Genomic DNA, 19433 nt, shown 5'->3' with positions numbered 1-19433 from the left:
CCTCAAACTTGTGATCCACCTACCTCAGCCTCCTGGGAGTAGCAGGGATTACCTGGCTCAATTAGGTGGTTTTTGTTTGATTGTTTGTTTAACTTCATTCTTATTTATCTATGTGTGGTGATGAGGATGGGATCCAGGGCATTGCACATGCAAGGCGAGCGTTCTACTGCTGAGCCATAACTCCAGCCCCTGAATTAGGTGTTTTTAATATATTAAAAGTTGTATAACTTTTAATTATATTATTAAGAGTTGTATAACTCTCACCACTTTCTAATTCCAGAACATTTTCATCACTTCCAAAAAAAATCCCAAACCCATTAGCAGTCATGCTCCATTCCTTCCTATTCCTCCCCATATGCCCAGTCCTGGCAATCATTATTCCACTTGTATTATTTACCTATTCTGGATATTTCATATAAAATAAATCATACAATATGTAACATTTGGTGTCTTGCTCATTTTACTTGTGTTTTCTAGGATCATCCTATTGTAGCATATATTAGTACTTCATTCATTTTTATGACTAATTACTGTTCCCTCATATGAATATATCACTTTATGTATTCATCAGTATCGTGCTTTTAGTAGTGTGGCATTTTGACAATGTTAATTCCGCCTATCCAAGAACATGAGATATCTTTCCATCTTTTAAGGTCTTCAATGTCTTTAGTGATCTGTAGCTTTCGTTGTAGAGGTCTTTCACCTCTTTTGTTAGAATGATTCCCAAGTATTTTCTTTTTTAATGAGGCTATTGTGAATAAGATTGTTTATTCCTAATTTCCCTTTCAGTTGATTCATCACTGGTGTATAGGAACGCAACTGGTTTATGGGTGTTAATTTTGTATCTTGTTTTGCTGAATTTGTTTAGGAATTGTCAAAGTTTTCTGGTAGAGTTTTTTGGGTCTTCTAAATATAGGATCTTCTTGTCGGCAAGTAAGGATAGTTTGAGCTCTTGTTTTCGTACTCATATCCCTTTTATTTCATTCTTTTACCTAATTGCTCTGACTAGAGATTTGAAGACTGTTGAATAGAAGTGGTGAAAGAGAACATCCTTGTCTTGTTCCTGTTTTAGAGGGAATGCTTTCCATTTTCTCTATTTAGAATGACGTTGGCCTTGAGTTTGTCACATATAGTTCTTGCAGTGTTGAGGTATGATCCTTTCATTCCTATTTTTTCTAGTGTTTTAATCACGATAGATGCTGTGTTTTCTTAAATACTTTTTCTGCATCTATTGAGATAATTATGTGACTCTTGTCTTTGAGTCTGTTGATGTGATGAATTATATTTATTGATTTCTGTATGTTGAACCAACCTTGCATCCAAGGGATGAACCCCACCTGGTCATGGTGCATTATTGTTTTAGTATATTTTTGTGTGTGATTTGCAGCTTTTTATTAAGAATTTTTATGTCTGCATTTATCAGGAATATTGGTCTGAAGTTTTCTTTCCATGATGTGTCTTTGTCTAATTTTGGTATCAAGGGTGATACATCTTCATAGAATGAGTTTGGAAGGATTCCCTCTTTTTCTGTTTCATGGAGTAATTTGTAGGATTGGTGTTCGTTCTTCTTTTAAAGGTCTGGTAGAACTTGGCTGAGAATCTGTTTGGTCCTGGTCCTATCTTTGTTGGTAGGCTTTTGATGGTGTCTTCAGTTTCATTACTTGAAACTGATCTGTTTATATGTTCTATGTCCTCCTGATTTAATTTGGGTAGGACATATATCTCTAGGAGTTTATTGATGTCTTCAAGATTTTCTATTTTATTGGAATATAAATTTTCGAAGTAGTTTTGAATTGTTTGTATTTCAGTAGTGTCTGTCGTGATATTTCTTTTTCATCACGAATTTTAGTAATTTGAGTTTTTTCTCTCTTTCTCTTCATTAGCTTGGCTAAGGGTTTATCAATTTTATTTATTTTTGTCAAAGAATGAACTTTTTGTTTCATTGATTATTTAAATTGTTTTTTATTTCTATTTCATTGATTTCTGCTCTGATTTTAATTATTTCCTGTCTTTGATTTTGGTGTTGATTTGTTCTTCTAGGGCTTCGGGTGTAATATTAGATTATTTATTTGATGACTTTCTGTTCTTTTAATAAATAAGCTCAATGCAATGAACTTTCCTCTTAGAACTGATTTTATAGTATCTTAGAGATTTTGATGTTATGTTGATATTCTTATTTACCTCTAAGAATTTTTTTTTATTTAATCCTTGATCTTAGTCTCCAGGTGTTGAAGTAGCTTCTATTTTTTATTATATTATTGATTTCTAATTTCTTTCTATTATGATCTGATAGAATGCAAGGTATTAAGAGTTTCTTTGTGGCCTAAGATATGGTCTGTTTTAGAGAAGGATATTTGTTGCTGTTAAGAAGAAAGTATATTCAGGCATTGATGGATGAAATATTCTGTGTCTTTTAAGTCTAAATGATTAATTGAATTTTTTAGTTCCTAACCTTCTTTATTTAGTTTTTGTATGGAGATTCTATCTGGTGGTGAGAGAAGCATGTTAAAATCACCCAGTATTATTCTGTTGTGGTCTGTTTGATTCTTGAAATTGAGAAGGGTTTGTTTGATGTATGTAGGTGCTCCACTGTTGGGGGCAAAAATATGTACAGTTGTTATGTCTCGATATATAATTCCTTAAACAGTATGAAATGATGTTCTTGGTCCATTCTGATTAACTTCTGTTTAAAGATCACTTTCCTGATAATTAGGATAAAAAGCCTTGCTTATTTACATGATGCATGTGCATGATGTTTATCTTAAATTTGTGGATGTCTTTGCCTATGAGCTGAGTCTCTTTGAGACAGCATGTGGTTAGGTCTTGTTTTTAATTCAGTCTGCCAGTCTATCTTTTGATTGATGAGTTTAGACCATTTACAGTCAACATTATTATTAGGAAATGACTTTTACGCCTGTCATTTTTGTTTATTATCTGTTTTTTTTTATTTTGTAGTTCCTCCCTTTGCTGGTTTTCACTTTTATTTTTCATTTCTTCTGCATGAACTGTTGTATCGAATATAATTTGTGCAGGCTTCTAGTTGTGAATTCTTTTGTTTATCATGGAAGGTTTTTATTTCATTGTCAATTTTGAAACAATTTTGCTGGGTATAGTTTTCTTGGTTGACATTCATTTTCTTTTAGAGCTTGGTGTATATTATTCCAAAACTCCTAACTTTGAAGGTCCTGGTGGAGAAATCAACTAAGATCTGGATTGCTTTTCTCCAAATTTGTCCTGTCATTTTTCTCAGGCACCCTTTACAATTCTATCCTTGTTCTGTATGCTAGGTATTTTCATAATATGTGCATTGGTGAGAGTCTATTGTAATTTTGTGTATTTGTAGTTCTGTTAGTCCTGTAAGTATTTGATTTTCCATTTCATTCTTAAGGTTTGGGAAATTTTCTGATATTATTTCAGTGAAAAGATTGTGCATTCCTTTAGTTTGTATCTCTGAGCCTTTGTCTATCCTGATAAATCTGAAATTTGGTCTTTTCATGTTTTTCCATATTTTTTGGAAGTTCTGTTCATAGTTTCTTAACATAATTTTCCAGTCAACTTTATTTTCAAGATTACGTATTTTGTCTTAATTGCCTAAAATTCTTGTCTTCCAAGTGGTCTAGTTTGATTTTGATGCTTTCCCCTGAATTTTTAATTTGGTTTATTGATTCCTGTATTTCAAGAATTTCTGATTGATTTTTTCTTTAGAATTTCTATTTCCTTATTGAAATGATCTTTCACTTCTTGTTTCTTGCTAATTTCACTCCTTTCATTGTCCTTTACCTGGAGGACCAGTTTGATTGTGTACATTCTAAACTCCTCTCTGAATTTTTTTTTTTTTTTTTTTTACTGTGGTATTGGTAGATTCTATTGAAGTATCTTGGTTTGTTTGGAGTGATTTTTTTCCCTTGCTTTTTCATGTAGTTTATGTGTCTACCCATCTAACAGTATGAGTCTGAGGCTGTGGAGTTTCTACCCTTTGGACTTATAGTGTCCTTGAAGGTTTCCAGTATCTCACCATTTAGAGGGAGACAAATAATAACAACAACCAATGCAAACAATATACAGTATTAAACCAAATAATTGCTGCTAGACATCTACAATGCTAATTGTCACAATTAACAAAAGTGATGTGATCAGTTATTGCAGACAATAGTGATAATAAGTTTGCAAAAGGGTTTACAATTTTGAATGGTAGACAAGGAGAGAACAGAAGTGATGTAGGATGTGATGATTATGAGGGAGAAAGAAAAAAATATAAGTAAAAAACTAAAGAAGGAGTGAAAGAGAACAATAGAGAGTTGCTGTTAGACAAAGAGAGAAAGAATTGAGGGAAACAGGTGAGAGAAATATAAAGTAAAAATTTTTTTTAATTAAAAATAAAAATATTAAAAATAAAACTGAAATATACTAATCAAAAATCTTAATACTGATCAATGAAAAATAACTGGCTTCCAAAATGCTAGAAGTGAGGAGAAAAAAATGAATATGTATAGGTCTCCATGAGCCATTCAGGTCACAATTAAACAGAAAAGAAAAAAAGAAAAATTTTTAAAAATCTTGATCAAAAGTGAATTGCTTCCTTTGGAGTTCATATATCTCACCTTCCCTTCTCAGCAGTGTTAGTGTCTGGAGTGTGATGCCTGCTTCACCCCCAGGGTGGGGTTGCTAGTATGTAAGAGGAAATCCCATAGATAGAATCCTGGAGGGGGAGTTTAGGCTTAGGAAGTCTCTAGGTTCTTGTTGAGTGGTGATTGATATGAAGATTTTAAATCTGTGTACCACTAGGGCCCTGCAGTTGCTGGTCCACACTGGAAGACTAGACCCGGGGAATCTCCCCTGGGTTCTCCTGGTGCAGTGGAGAAGCTAATTCTTAAGTCCACTCCGTCACCTGCAGACTCCACATTTCCTGGTGTCTTCAGTCCCCAAACTCAGTCTCTCACATCCCACCCCTACCTTTTCGAATTCCTGGCCAGGTGCTAGTTTCCACAATCAGTATTCTCCACTGTAAACCCCTCTCCACATTTGATTTTCTTCTGGTCAGTTAGGCACACTCTGAGTCGTGCAGTGGGTTTACCAGGCTTGTATTTCAGGCTAAACTCAGGTTTGCCAAGAATCAGCTTTCCCAGCTGCTAAGCTCCGCAACTTCAGAATGGTTCCTTTCCTATCTTCCACAGGCTGCTGGGAGAGAGGTGGTTTCTTTACTGCACAATGATGTTGTTCAGCAGCCTTTTGATTTAGTCAGGCAGTGTATTTGATCTCTGATCTCTCCATACTCAGACACACCTCAGGCATCCTAAAAACGTGGCTTCCTTTATTCCCTTTTCTTTCCATGTTGCTTACGGAGGTGCCTCCAGCTGTTGCAGCTGTGGTGGCACTGGGGATTTCTTCCTTATTTTATTATATCCAACCTCCTGGGTCCCCAATCTACTTTGAGTATCCAGAATTAAAGCCCAGTATAGTCTCCCTTTTTAAAATTCTTTGTCGCCCATCTTTCTGAGAAGTTGCCTATCTGTTTTCCTGGTTTCACACCATGGAGCAGCCAGGAAAGTGTCCTAGCAACTCTGTCTCTTCTGCCATCTTGAAAAATGGATTAGCCTCATCAAATCTTTTACCTATTTTTTTCTGCTGGATTCCCAGTCTTCTTTTAGGTAGCAGAAGTTATACATGCATTTTAGATTTTAATCATTAGTTTTTTGATGTAGTACTCTATTGCATTGATTCTAAGACGTTTTGGGTTTTTTCCCCTATTTTGAGATCTCTGAAGTAGGAATGAATCATCAGTTGCTGAGAGTCATTGATGAGTCATTGTTGGCTAGAGACATTGTGGTTGTCATTGCCTATGTACTGATGAACTTGGTCTTGGCTCTCCCTACTGTCAGTGCTACTATAAAGTCACATATACTGCTGGTCAGTAAAGCAACGTATGGCTGGAGAAATAGCCTGACCACACTGAGCAGATGAAGAGAGGATGCTGTGACTAAAACATGGCTTGAATATCAGTTTGTCAGACTACCTGTTGCCTTTGGACAGTGACAACTTACTTTATAGAAACATGTGATTTGATTGGGGGAAAGATGAAACTGTGAGATTGTTCCAGTAGGAAAATTTTAGCATCAAAACTTGAGAATGAAAGACAATAGCAATAATAGGTAGTCTAGGGGTGCTTTAAAAATGCTAAAATACACCTGACAGCACAAGGAGGATATTGCGTGAATACCCAGCATACTGATGATTCAGCAGAAGAGAAAGACAACTGGATAAAGAGGTTTAGGTATATTTTGATGTATCTATTATATTTTCCTTTCCATAAGTATAAAAGCAGTATGACAAAGATCTGTGTCTAAGAATGACTAATCAACCTTTTTGTTAAATATAAACTAAATAGGTCTACATGACAAAAATATATTCTTTCATTTTAATTGACATTGTTTTTCTTCCATAGTGATAGATAAAATATAATTGATGACCTCTTAGATTCAGTGTAATATAATAAATCTCTATCACCTGTTACTTTGACTTTGGTATCACGAAAACAAATTCCTTAATTTTGACTTGGTCAAATGCATCCAGTGTGGCATTGTTTTGTTATTTGGAGGCTTTTATGTACTTAAGAAGTCAATTCCAAAGTCACAAGATATTTTTAAAAAGCTAACACGATCTTTTTAAAAATATTTTTCATGTTCTTGTACTGGTAGTTTAACTTTGCCCATTTAGAGAAATTTATGTGTAACCTAGTAATTTGTGGGGCACCTGCTCTCATTTTCAAGTATTTTTATGTATACAATTTCCTGCATTCCATGTTCTTATGTCTCTTTGCCTATCTGCACCAGTGCCAACTCTAGCACTACCAGGGTCTGAAATATTTACTACTTCTTTGTGTAAAGTACTTTCTTCCCCTTTTCTTTTTGGGCATTACTGGGTATTCTACCCAGGACATTGTACATGCTAGATAAGTACTCTACCACTGAGCTACACTCTCAGCCGTTTTTAAATTTTATTTTGGGACAGAATTTCACTAAGGATCTTATGTTTTATTATAAGACAGCATCCTGCCTGGCCTCAAACTTGAAATCCTCCTGCCTCTGGTGGGATTACTGATACGTGCCACCTTCTTCCTTCTGAGTTTAGTTTACTTATCTTATCCTTCCATGTAATTTTGAAGTTTGTAGAGATAATAGTTTTTGCCTCATAATACAGTATGGCCTTTATTAATATGATGAGCAATAAAAAAAATCAAGCATTCTTGTTTTGTTCCTGTTGTTGCAGAATATTTCTCCATTAATTTCCACTTAATATTTATAGATTGGGGTATATATTATCTTCTCAGTTTGAGAATATACTTTTCTGATCTTAGTTTTCTAAGAATTTTAATTTTTAAATAAATGTTGGATTTTATCAAATATCATTTCTGTCTCTATTAAGAGCATTCATAATTTTCTTTATTTCATTATATATCATGTATTTTTTTCAAATTGAATGATGCTTCCTGATATTTAACTTTCTTCTACATCTTTTAGATTCACACTGTTCTTTTTCTGATACAGTTGAACTCACAAAATATACATTTTTAACTTTTTCTAGTACTACTTCACAGTCAGTTTTCCAAAACCTTTAGAGTGGCGAATTCAGAATTATTTAGGTTTTGAAATATAATGAAGTACTTTTTCCTTATTAGAGAACCACTTTTTCGTGAAGCCTGGGGCAGCATCCCATGTGAATATTTGCACTCAGTGGAATAAGTAAAAGCAATAAATAGTTCATCATCAGTTTAGGACAGGTTTTAGTGCCAAATGAATTTGTGGCAAACTTTAAAAACTCCTGTATCTGTGTTGAGGATGATATCCTTTCTGAATGAGACTAGTGCTCTTGTTGAGATTCACTTTTATCTTTATTGAGAGTTTGTGCAAATGTTAAAGTTATATTGTGTGTTACATATGCAGATCTTTATCTTGTGGGTTTGAAAGTATGTTGCTAGGTGTCTTAGGGCTCAGTATTTTTTAGTGGTTTTGAATGTTCCTTTTGTCATCTTGTAGCAGCTTTCCTCATTTTTCTAATAATACTTTTTATCTTAAAGTCTGTCTGATAGCACTGTAGCTATACCAGCTTAGTTTTAACAAGTAATTAATAATTTAGTTAATAAGTAATTAATAATTATCATTCTCTCTCTTCTGTTTTCAACTTTACTCTTGTTTATTTTGTACATAATTGGGTTTTAAAAGCCCAATCAGTATCTTCATCTTTTTTTCAACAATTTAGTTATAGATGGACACAATAACTTTATTTTGTTTATTTTTATGTGGTGCCAAGAATCAAACCCACTGCCTTACTTGTGCTAGGCAAGTGCTGTACCACTGAGATACAACCCCAGTCCAGTATCTTCATCTTTTAACTGAGGGGTTTGAATACATTTATTGTGATTACTAAGTTATTTGTATAATAAATATTAATACTGCTGAAGTATGAGATAATTCATAATTTTCCTAGTAAAATTTAAGGTATTTTTGGCCACTTTGATATGTAAAATTAAATGGATATATAAGAAATAGCCAAAAATAATCTATCTAATTTAATCATACATATATTAACTCTCTTCGTACAAATAGTATTATTTGAAAATATTGCAATTCCCCTTACTTCGTGCAGTAATCTTATTCTGATTCTTTACAGACACTTTGGATACCATATTTATCATTTTAATCACTTCAAAAATTAATTTTCAAGATGTCATTTTTACATCTTCATTAATACTTGAGATCCATAATTTCTTAAATCTGTGTATTTTGCAGTATTTTACCCAAGTCTCAAATATTTATTCACTGTCACTCCTACACTTGACCCCTGTGGTAAAGTTTTTTGTTGTCTTTTTGTTTTAAAAGTTTATTTACTTGGTTGTGTAGTACTTTCATTATGAAGTCTTATTCCAAGGAATATATAATTTGGGTGGGAATTTATGCTATATTTATGTCAAATTATTTTACCTCTGTCTAAGAGAGGCAGAGAGAAGGAAAGAGGGAGGTAGAAAGAAGAAATTTGTTTCTTTTGACTACCTAAAAGTAGAATTGATAGAGATCATTTCTGGCAGTAGTTAGAATTCAGTTCTGCTCCTTATAATAGGAAATCCAAACTTTCCTGGTTTGAATAAAATAGTTGTTAATTTCTCTTTGCCTACAAGTGAAGGGAGGGGACAGCTCCACAAATGTTCAGGGACCCAGGTTCCCATTCTGCTATTGTACTCTTGAGGTGTTGTGTGACTTCTATTGATAAGTCACCTAAGACAGGATGGTAAGCAGATCAAATTAGGTTATGTACACGTGCAAATACAATGCATTGACTCCCTCTGGCATATACAATTATAAGTCACCAATGAAATTTTTAAAAAATAAAAGTAGTTTTGGACTAGAAACAAGTTAGAGAACAGCCAATCTTGTTATTCTAGTTTAATTTAAAATCCTAAAAAAAAAAAATCAAAAAAACAGAAAAGAAAAGAGGTCCTTTCTGCTTTGTCAGGTTGGTTAAGGCAGCACTGGCCACACCTAGTTGCAGGAACAACTGGAAAATGCCTCTGCTGTTCCAGGTGGCAGGGTAGAAACAAGAGAATACATGTTAGATTGGCAGCTCTTGCTCTCTGCTGCTCGTGTTGCCCAAATAGCTGACGTAATTGCAGGAGTGCCAGGTGATGTGAGAGACTGAGGGCTCACCTATGTGGCTCTCTGTTACTGCAGGGATAAAAATTGGAGCAGATGGCTTGTAGATTCTACTTTGAGCATCATCGTTCTTAAATACCATGCTTTTACTGGTTTCATTTCTTTTTCCCCCTTGCATTCTGTTTTCCTGATCTCATTTTCTCAACTCACTTTTCTTCATTTCTTTCTTAACCCTCATGTTTAACATAAGCATTTTCTCATCTTACTGAACAGGACTGGGACTTTCTCCACTCTCTACCTCGGTTATTCCCCACTCTCACCCACTTCAGTTCCCCCAGTTTACACCCTCCTGGATTATTATTTTTGTGAATTACCACTTGTTACCTTTACCTGTTACCAGTTTCTTTGCTACTCTGTGAGTAGTTATTGCTTTATCTATCCAACTTCTTTGGACTTAAAATGTTTTTTTCCTAAAATATATTCTCTGTTAGATCCTTCAGTAGGGGTTTGTAGAAGATAATCTCATCTCTTACTGAAAAATGTTTTCATTTTACCTTTTTGAGTAACAGAGAGAAATAAGTTCTAGATGGGTATTTTCCCCACAGCCCTTGGAAAATTTCACCATCACGTTCTTGTCACTATTTTGGTGAGGCTAATGTCAGTCTAATTGGTGCCTATCTTTTGTTTTTCCTAGTGGCTTTTACAATTGTTCTCTTTATTGGTAGAATTCTGCAGTTTGACTATATGTGTCTTTCTGTAATTTATTCTTACCTTGTTGAGGTTTTTCCTTTTCAGTCTGATTCCAGTCCTAAATGAATTCTGAGAACTTTTTAGCTGTTATCTATTTGAAATGTTATCTCTTCCCTTTTCCTTTTCTTCTCCATTGTTTTATTTGGAACATCTGCCTAATGTGTGGTTTGTTTGTTTTGTTTGTTTGTTTGTTTGTTTGTGAGTTGCCAGTGGACTTGATTTATTTATATGAAAAACAAACCCAGTTCCTCACGCATGTGGGGCAAGCGCTGTACCACTGAGCCACAACCCTGCCTTGTACCTAATGTTCTTTTAACCTTTTCTTGGTATCCTTCATGTCCAGTATGTGCAGAGTCCTATTTTTTCATTTCTTTATATTTCTCAGCTCTTTCATTTTCCACAGTGTCTGGGTATTTAATCTGTATCTTAGATTTCTAATTTTATTGACACTTAATTTTTATTTCTGGAAGTTACATATGGTTATTTTACACATCTGTCTGCCTGTCCTTTTGTTCACAGTGCCTCAATCTTTCCTTGTGTTTATGCTTCTGATCCTTAACGCCTCCTTGTTCTGACACCTCAAGTTCTCAGGTGCTCCTCCCTCTGTACTCTTTTGTCTGCTGACTCTTGCTCATGGGAGGTTGTGATTGTGATTGGGAAGAGTTTTCTCTTCCTTCCTTTTAAGTCCTCTCTAACCTTGACTGTGAGGGTATCTTTGGTCTGACTTGCTTCTGCAAGGTACCGTGTAGGGTTTTAGCTCTAAGATTCCTGTATCTAGTACCTTGTTTGACTTATTCCAGCTAGCCTGCATGGAGGACAGGTAGGAGACTTTAGTTTGCACTAGATGCTGATTTCCTTTCGTTCTCTAAGCGCTAGACCAGAATACTAGCCCTACATCATGTCATGCTGCCCCCTGGCAGCTTAGGGCTATATAGTCTGGAGCTGTGGATGTACTTACTCTTGATATTTTATATTCTTTTTGTGTTACAGTGTTTATGGAATGGCTTAAATTCTCAGCCAACAACCTCTAGTAAGGGTTTGTCTACTCAGGTGTTTTTGTTTGTCTCTTTGTGATGGCCAGCACCTCCACAATCAGAGAAGAGTTGGGGACACTCAGAGAAGGCCCTGATAAGTAGGAAAGTAAATAACACTGGATTTGAAAGAAGCCCTCAAAGGCCCATGGAACAATGGAGACGTTTAAGAGTATCTTTTATGGAGCATGCACTTCTATAATCACAGTTACCCTAAGTGAGAGATTCTCCCCCTAATTTAAAGGTGATGACCCTGATCATAGAGTCCAGGTGACATCCTAAGCATCCAGTGCTGTCAGCAGTCATAGTGCAGATGGTGTCTATCTACAGTCCATTTTATTTTCACTGAGTCTTCTTGCCTTTGTATGGGTCACTTTGCTTTTGTGAATTTACTTCAGACTGACGTTTCCTTCTCTGGTTTTTCCAGTATTTTGTGTTATTTTTCTCATGAAATCACCAATTCTATTTGAGACTATCCACAGGAGCCACATTTCTCAGTCTTTTCTAGCTTCAGTGCATTTTATAGAGTGACCCAGTTCACGGGCTAATACAGAAACAAAACTGAAATCAGAGTTTGCTGGCACGCACGGTCCCTCACCCTGTGCAATGGCTGTGTCTCCTTTGTTCCATTATATTCTTATTGTTCCCTTTAGTCAAAATAGGCTGGTTATAATGAACATGGTCTCACAGTCCTTGAATAAATGGTTCGTGACCTGTAGTTTGACCCCATATTTTTTGAAGCATGGCTTATACTTCAGTGTATTCAGGAGAGGGCTTACCAGGGGGTCCTCAAGTACCCATTCTCCCATCTTAGCCATGCTCGGATCAGTTTCCTAATTTGGGGGGAGATGGTAGGATAAGGATGGGGAATCCCTATTATTTTTTTCATGACTTCTTATAGATAATGTTTATTTTTAAACATTAATCATAGCTTACTCTGCCTATTCTTGCTTTTGATCTTGATCATTTTATGTTTCCTGCCTATTTGTATAATTCCAGATATTTCTGAGATACTTTATTTAGCTACTTCTTTCTTAAGCAAAGTTTAAAACAAAGCAAAGATTTGCCATTTGTCCATCTCGGAATTCTAGCTCATTTTTCTTTTTTATTTAAGTAGTACATGGTAAGTTACTCAGAATAGAATTTATGGAAAGGTGTCTAGTTTTTACTTTCCTTTTACTCCTTAAAAATAAAAGAGAAGATTGGTATGCAAGTAGGGCAGAATGGCTACGCTACTCTGTTGTGCCTACCACTAGGGTAATATGTGACATGAATGTGTATTGAAGCATATCACTTTTTATCTCTTTTTCCTAGCCCTCCAAGCCACAACATTGTGGTGAATGGGAAAGAATGTGTGAACTTTGCGTCCTTTAATTTTCTTGGATTGCTGGATAATCCTAGGGTTAAGGTGAGTAGCACATAATGCTGAAGTGTGCAGAGCTGTGGGTAGGTGCCTTAGAACATGCCATATCAGGCTCCTGTTCCCAAATGCCCCAAGACACATATAACATTACTGACTTAAGAAACAGAACATAAAATAAAAGGTAAGTGTGGACTATCAGAAGGGATGTGTAAGCATTTTCCATTACGCTTTGTCTGACAGACCCATAACCTGGACTTAGACAAAGGGAAGCAAGAATGTCTAATAGTGCCAGGTGCAGGGCACATGCCTATAATCCCATCGGTTGGAGGCTGAGGCAGGAAGATCACGAGTTCAAAGTCAGCCTCAACAATAGTGAGGCTCTGAGCAACTCAAGTGAGACCGTGTCTCTAAATAAAATATAAAATAAGGTTGGGTATGTGGCTCAGTGGTTGAGTGCCCCTTTGTTCAATCAGCAGTACCAAAAAAAAAAAAAAAGAATGTCTCATAGAGCTTAGTGTGGGTGACATCGAAGTACCAAGTAAACCAGACTTGAGTTAGTCAGAAAGGTGCTAGGGATTTATTCCTAATATTGGGATTGTGAAGTAGCAAACATTTTTCAGGAAAGACTTAGATCCACAATGTAAAAAATATAAAGGCATTTGGTTAACAAGGTTTTCAGAGTCAAGCTAATATAACTGTTCCATGTTTTAAGTCATGCACCTGAGTCTTCACACCTGTAGTTTTCTTACATCCTATTAGAGTTGTCTTAGTCCTGGGCTGGGGTTGTGGCTCTGTGGTAGAGCACTTGCCTAGCATGTATGAAGCTCTGGTTTCAATTCTCAGCATCGCATATAAATAAAAAAAAATAAAAAGAATTATCTTAGTTCTAAGAAAGGAAGAGAAGTAGAGGAAGGATAAGGAACTGTGTGGGTTAAAGAATAAAAAGCATGAAAATGTTGATTTTTATACTTTTAGATAAATTATTAAAATATAAATTTTTCCTAAAATATAGGCAGCAGCTTTAGCATCTCTTAAGAAGTATGGAGTGGGAACCTGTGGCCCTAGAGGATTTTATGGCACTTTTGGTAAGTTATTGTGATACTCTTGTTTTTAACACTTCTACTTTTAAGATTGATTTCAGAGCTCATTGGAATATATGATCAGTTTGGGTGTTAAGCTGACATGTGCAATATCTTACCTAACTTTCATTTTGTGGTTTGGAAGCATTGTTGGGAAGTACACTGATCTGGGATTGAAAGTAACCTGTGGAAAAGAGCTGTGGGTGCCTTAAAACATGCCATATCGGGCTCCTGTTCCCAAATGCCCCAAGACACAGCAGTGTGGAGAATACTGTTTGCATTGTGTGTGCCAGCTGTTAGGAGAAGACCCATTTGCAGGTGGTGCTGTTCTCATAGTTGTCCAAGAACCCAGGTCTTCCCCATCTCATTGCTCTAGTGTCTGAGGATATTGGCCTGGTCTTTGTGGTGGACACAAGTCACAGTATGGGGGAATAGAAGTGCAGGGTAGCTCTGAAGGAGAGGTGGCCTTGCACATCATTTCTACCCACTGTCCTCTGGTGACCACTAACTCCAGGCCATACCTAGCCACAAAGGGGGCTGGGAAAGAGCCCGAACTGGAAAAGAGCCCTAGCTGGGCACCATGTTCCAGGAAGAAAGGCAACAACAGATTTGCTGGTGAAGTTAAAAGCTTTTTTCTTTCTGGAATGAAAGTTCTTTGACTTCTTTGTGTGATTATGACCCAAGGCAGGCTAACTAAATATTTGGGTAAGTGTATAACAAATGTCATGAGCTCCCTCACTCAGTCTTTAAGAAAGATCTTGGCATTTTATGGCTGTTTTTATTAAGTGTATGTTGGTCTTTTCTTCTGAAAATGTCGTTAAATAACTGTTCAAATGACTGTATTGCTGAAAATAGCATTCTGGCTTACCCAATATCCAAGTGTGGGGTAAGTAGATCAAGGGAGACATCGTCTGTCTCCTACCCTTATTTGCATTTCTGGATCTTTCTGTTTATTTTGTTTTTAGTTTTAACAGTTAACTTGATTTTTCTTTCTTTATTCCTTGTTTGGTGGTTACATTATTTATTTTGGAAACAGAGTAATGTCCAAGAATCCTGCATCTTAATGGATCTTGAAAATCTTGCTTTTATCATCCCTCCCAACTACTCAGAAGAAGAAGAGAAATCCCAGAGAAGTTAAGCATCTTCCTCTCAGTCACACAGCTCATTAATTCAATCCTAAAATTAGACCCAGTGTCCTGACTCCCAGTCTTAATGGCAACATCAAAGGACTGAGTTTAGATCAGAGCCTCCCGCTTTCTTCTAGTCTTAAGACAAACACGTGTTGTTTGCTTGGTTTTTATTGGTAGGGAATTATTTCCTTAACAAAGTACTAGAAAACTAGAAAAGGCAATTTTTTATGAGGTTGTTGGTTGTCATCTGATTAATGAGGCTTTCTTTCTCTGACTATTTGCTGGGATAAAGAAATTGCTTTCTTAAAAGCCTCTCTTTATAGTGGATTTTATTTGCATGTGTAGCCTTGACCTCTTCTTAGAAGATAATCTGGGAAGACAAATTTATTGTCAAATCAAATTGTGAAGGGAAAAAAAGTTTAAAATCTTCAAAACCAGTTTCCCAAAGCTATCAAATACATTGTTAAAATAGCCTAGTTAACTTTCCATTTGGATGACTTGCATAAGAGTATGCTGGGGGCTTTTAAACATCAAGTCCTTAGATTAATAGCTGTTAAATTAATTTTCTTGACCGGGTAATTCAGTACAGGATGTAAACATCAAAACAGAAGACAGAAATAGACAAGACAAGCCTTTTAACCTCTGCCCTGTCCTCCCTATCACCATTCCATCCCCTCGAAAAAACAAGCTTCCATTATTAGTTTTTTTAATTTTGCCAGAGATTTTGTTTTTCAGAATATGTTTTGCAGAATATGAAAACACATATACATATGTGTTTCCCCCATTTTTGGAAAAATTGTTGTACACAGTATTTATTGTTCTCTTCCTTGATATTGAAATTGATATATTTTTGCTTGTTTTGGTTTTTGTGGTGCTAGAAATGGAACTAAGGACCTTGCATAGGCTCTACAAACACTCTACCACTGGAATCCAGTCCCCAAATTAATGGGTTTTAAATTTAAATTGGATTTGATCTTTCAGGTATCTGAATGAGCCACCCCAGGCAACTGTGAATACAGTTGCTTATTGAGTCCTCTGTAAGCTATTTTATTGGTCACTGATTCATCCTAATTCTAAAATTATAGTTGAAGGTTCGAACAGACTTTGCATCTCAATCTAAATTTTAAATCTCTGGAATGCACTGTATAATTTAGTTATTCTAAATATTTAGGGCACATTTGCTCTTTGCACTGAGCACAGAAGCAGTTATGAGGACCCCTTTCCCTCTTGTAGTCTTATGTGTATCCCTAAAGAGTTTAGTTCAAGGCTTAGGATCTCTTTTTCCCAGGGCCCCCAAAAGATAGCTTTTGACTTTGTCTTCTTTGTGTTCTTCTCTAGAGTTATCATATTCAGGCATCTGTTCTCCAAATCCATTCCCTCTTTTAGCGCGCGTGCGCGCGCGCGCTCTCTCTCTCTCTCTCTCTCTCTCTCTCTCTCTCTCTCTCTCTTTTTTCCAATTTTTCAGATCGTGAACACAAATCATTTGTGGTACAAGTAAATTTCCTTAATATTCCCTTTTTACTATTTTTACAGTAGCATATAAGCCAGATGGTTAATACAAAAAAAAAAAGGAAATATAGCAATGATTGAGTTAAAATTTTATGTCATTTTTTTAGGTTAGATCTTCTCCCGCTTCCCAGGTGCAGGGCAGGTAGAGCTAAACAAGTTCTCACAATGGTGACCAGATGTCTCCTCACCGACTTCTGAGGAAGTTAAGGAGCCTTCTCTTCCTCCAAGGCTATCTGATCTCTGAGCACCCACCAGGGTGTCTTCTGAAGAACACTTTTTTTTCTTTGTTTTGCTTTTAATATACTTAAACCTATATTTATCTGTGATTTTTCTCCCTGGTACCCTGGGATCTGTTTTACATATGTAATTCCTGCATGGCTCTTTGGCTTCACTAAATTGTTGTGTGGTAAGGGTTTCTTGATGAGAGATGATGGCATTTAATTCTGTTTGGAGCCATTAGTAAACAGTTGTTCATGAGTAGTATAAATGCAAAAATATGAAGCTCTTAGAGAAAAACATAGTAGGTGAAATGTTTCTAAAATGTGACAAAGTTTACTATTTTTTGGTCTTTCCTCAAGAAAACAGTGCAGAAGGCTATCACATGATTTCATTTTAAGTAAGAAGCTAAACAAGTAGTTCTTAGAAGAAGAGACTGTAATTATTAGAAATTCAGATAATTAAGATAGCAAACTGTAACCGGGTTTTCCCTTTTAAAAGAAAACCTTTTCTTCTCCAGGTACCGGTTTAATTGAGCAAAGTCTTACATAGCATCCTGCTTGTTCCATTCCAGGCACTGTTTTTTATTGGCATTAACCCATGTGAATCTAACATCCCTTTGAGGAATGTTATCCCATATGGCTGAGGCACTGAGAGGCACAGCGCAGTTTTAGGTTTTCCCAGATGCACACCAGGTGACGGGGGACCCCAAGGCCTGTCTGTAATCTGAACTTCATGGTGGCCTTGGCTGCTAGAGCCTCCGATCTGGGAGCTAGACATGAAGATAAGCAAGTGTGAGAAAGTGGGCCCAGTGCTCTGAGTCTTGTAGAGACTCTCTGGAGCACCTTCTGCAGTGGTATCCGCTGCTGTGACTTTGAGAATGCAGTGCTTGAGTTTTGTTCCATCCAGAGCTGCAGTATCAATTGCTGAAATGCATTTGTTCACAGAAGACATGAACATCAGAAGTCAAAGAACAGCTCCCTGACGGTTTTCCTCCTTGCTGTCTCCCCTCCCTTGGGTTGAGAGTTTCTTCATTGCACAAAGTAGCATCAAGAGAAACTAGTTCTGCAGTCACCCTGTCACAGAACCTGCTCTGCAAGGCCAGTATCTGCCAAACCCAGGATCTTTAGATAAAAGGAAAGCCCAGTCTTTCTGAAACTTTTGTACTTAGGTGTTGATTTATAGTTTGAAGGCTTTTCTTGCTACCTTACAGTACCTGTATATAAACAGTTAGGAGTGCAGGTAATGATGGTTACATCATTACCTAACATGCCAGTTTTCATCCACTCGCTCACTCTGAAGCCCTGAAACAAAACGATGTTCAGTTTTAGAGTCTCATCTCTCATCAGTCAGGAGTCATTTAGAGCTAAGAAGTCTATAGAATGATTTAAAATCCCTTTTATAGTTAGCAAAAACAAGGTGTCTGTGTCCATGGCATGATTTTCTTTTTTGAAATTGGGATGTCAAATGAAAGCAGTTCACCATGTCCTGGGCAGCCCATCTGCTGACTACTTGGGGAGCTTTGTGGTAGATTCTCCCAATCAGAGGCACTATAATTGAAGGAGGCCTCTTCCTTGGGGCCTGCTTGGTGGCAAAGTGAGAAGTGGCTGGGAGATAACACTAGGATGTGAGGGATGACCTCCCTGAGACTAACCCTTACTCAGCTGCTTGGACTCTTCAGTCCTCAACTACTCTTCGCTCTCCAGCCAGGTTTTGCCTGAAACCTTTCACTAATAACATCTCTCTTAGAAGGTGCTTGATCGGGTGCCTTGGACTTGGTGTAATGTCACAATATCCCCTACTTGGCTCAACTGGGATCTAGTCCACTAAATTTAGTGTTATTGTAAAATCCCACGTTTGTTTAATGTTGACATAAGGAAAAGTATCCAGTCTGAAGATAATGGAAATTGAATATTTCATGTGTTTCTTTCATGACTCTAGATTCCATTTGTATAAGTTGAAGTGAAATGAAGAGAAGCATGCTTTATGTTTAATCATGACTTGACTGGAATGTAACATCCTTTTAAGAAGTCTATAACTAGAGTGGGCCCTGCCAGCTACCCGCACTCTCTACCACTTGGAAACGTCCCTCTCGGGGAAATGTCTTGGCCCCTGCTGTTGCCCCTGGTTCAGACTTCCCCTCAGCGAACATACCACAGCTTCCTCTTCCACCATCTCAAAAATCTGTCTCTGCGATCTCTTATCACCCCCTCCTTTCTCCCTCAGAGCTGGCAGGACCCAGCTTCTTCCTTCCTGTGTCAGAAGTGCTTCTTGCACAGAGCAAATGGGAAAACTGTGATCTAGTCCTCCAGATGTGGGTCCTGCTGCAGTTAAAAGAGCAAAAGGAATGTTTAAAAATTCATTTCTCTCCTTGATAATGTCTCATTGTAAAACTACTTTGAAGTTCTAAGGATCAAAGGCAGTTGGTAGACTGTTCACTCTAAGCATTGCTGTCCTTCATCCCAGGACATGAAGCCTCATGGCACAGCTGTAAGGAACCCTGATTTAAGAGGGAAATAAAAACAGGTCAGTTTAATAATTATAAATTATCTAATCATTGCATCAGCATTCTTCATAAGCTACTTCTGTGGAGGTATCCTGTTTCTTTTGGTATTATAAACTTGAATTTCCTGGTAAACTCTTTAAGAAATTCAGACAGAAGCCCAATCCTACAAAGAGGTGGCAGATGCCACAAAGAATACTAACACAGA

The 19433-nt window shown here is 36.7% G+C and overlaps 1 protein-coding gene across 1 annotated transcript in view; it reads left to right on the top strand.

The window, feature by feature from the left end:
• Window positions 1-19433, top strand: part of LOC144251957 (serine palmitoyltransferase 1-like) — a gene marked incomplete at its 3' end in the record, with an annotated part of 43663 nt that overhangs the window by 5434 nt on the left and 18796 nt on the right. The window contains exons 4-5 of the mRNA XM_077794571.1: window positions 12740-12833; window positions 13801-13873. Of these exons, the coding sequence (XP_077650697.1) occupies window positions 12740-12833; window positions 13801-13873 (167 nt within the window). The remainder of the gene's footprint in view (window positions 1-12739; window positions 12834-13800; window positions 13874-19433) is intronic.

Source organism: Urocitellus parryii, unplaced genomic scaffold (genome assembly GCF_045843805.1).
Source record: "Urocitellus parryii isolate mUroPar1 unplaced genomic scaffold, mUroPar1.hap1 Scaffold_3250, whole genome shotgun sequence".
NCBI classification, from domain to species: domain Eukaryota; kingdom Metazoa; phylum Chordata; class Mammalia; order Rodentia; family Sciuridae; genus Urocitellus; species Urocitellus parryii.
The sequence above is the reverse complement of the archived record's forward strand: the minus strand, read 5'-3'. Positions and strand labels throughout refer to the sequence as shown.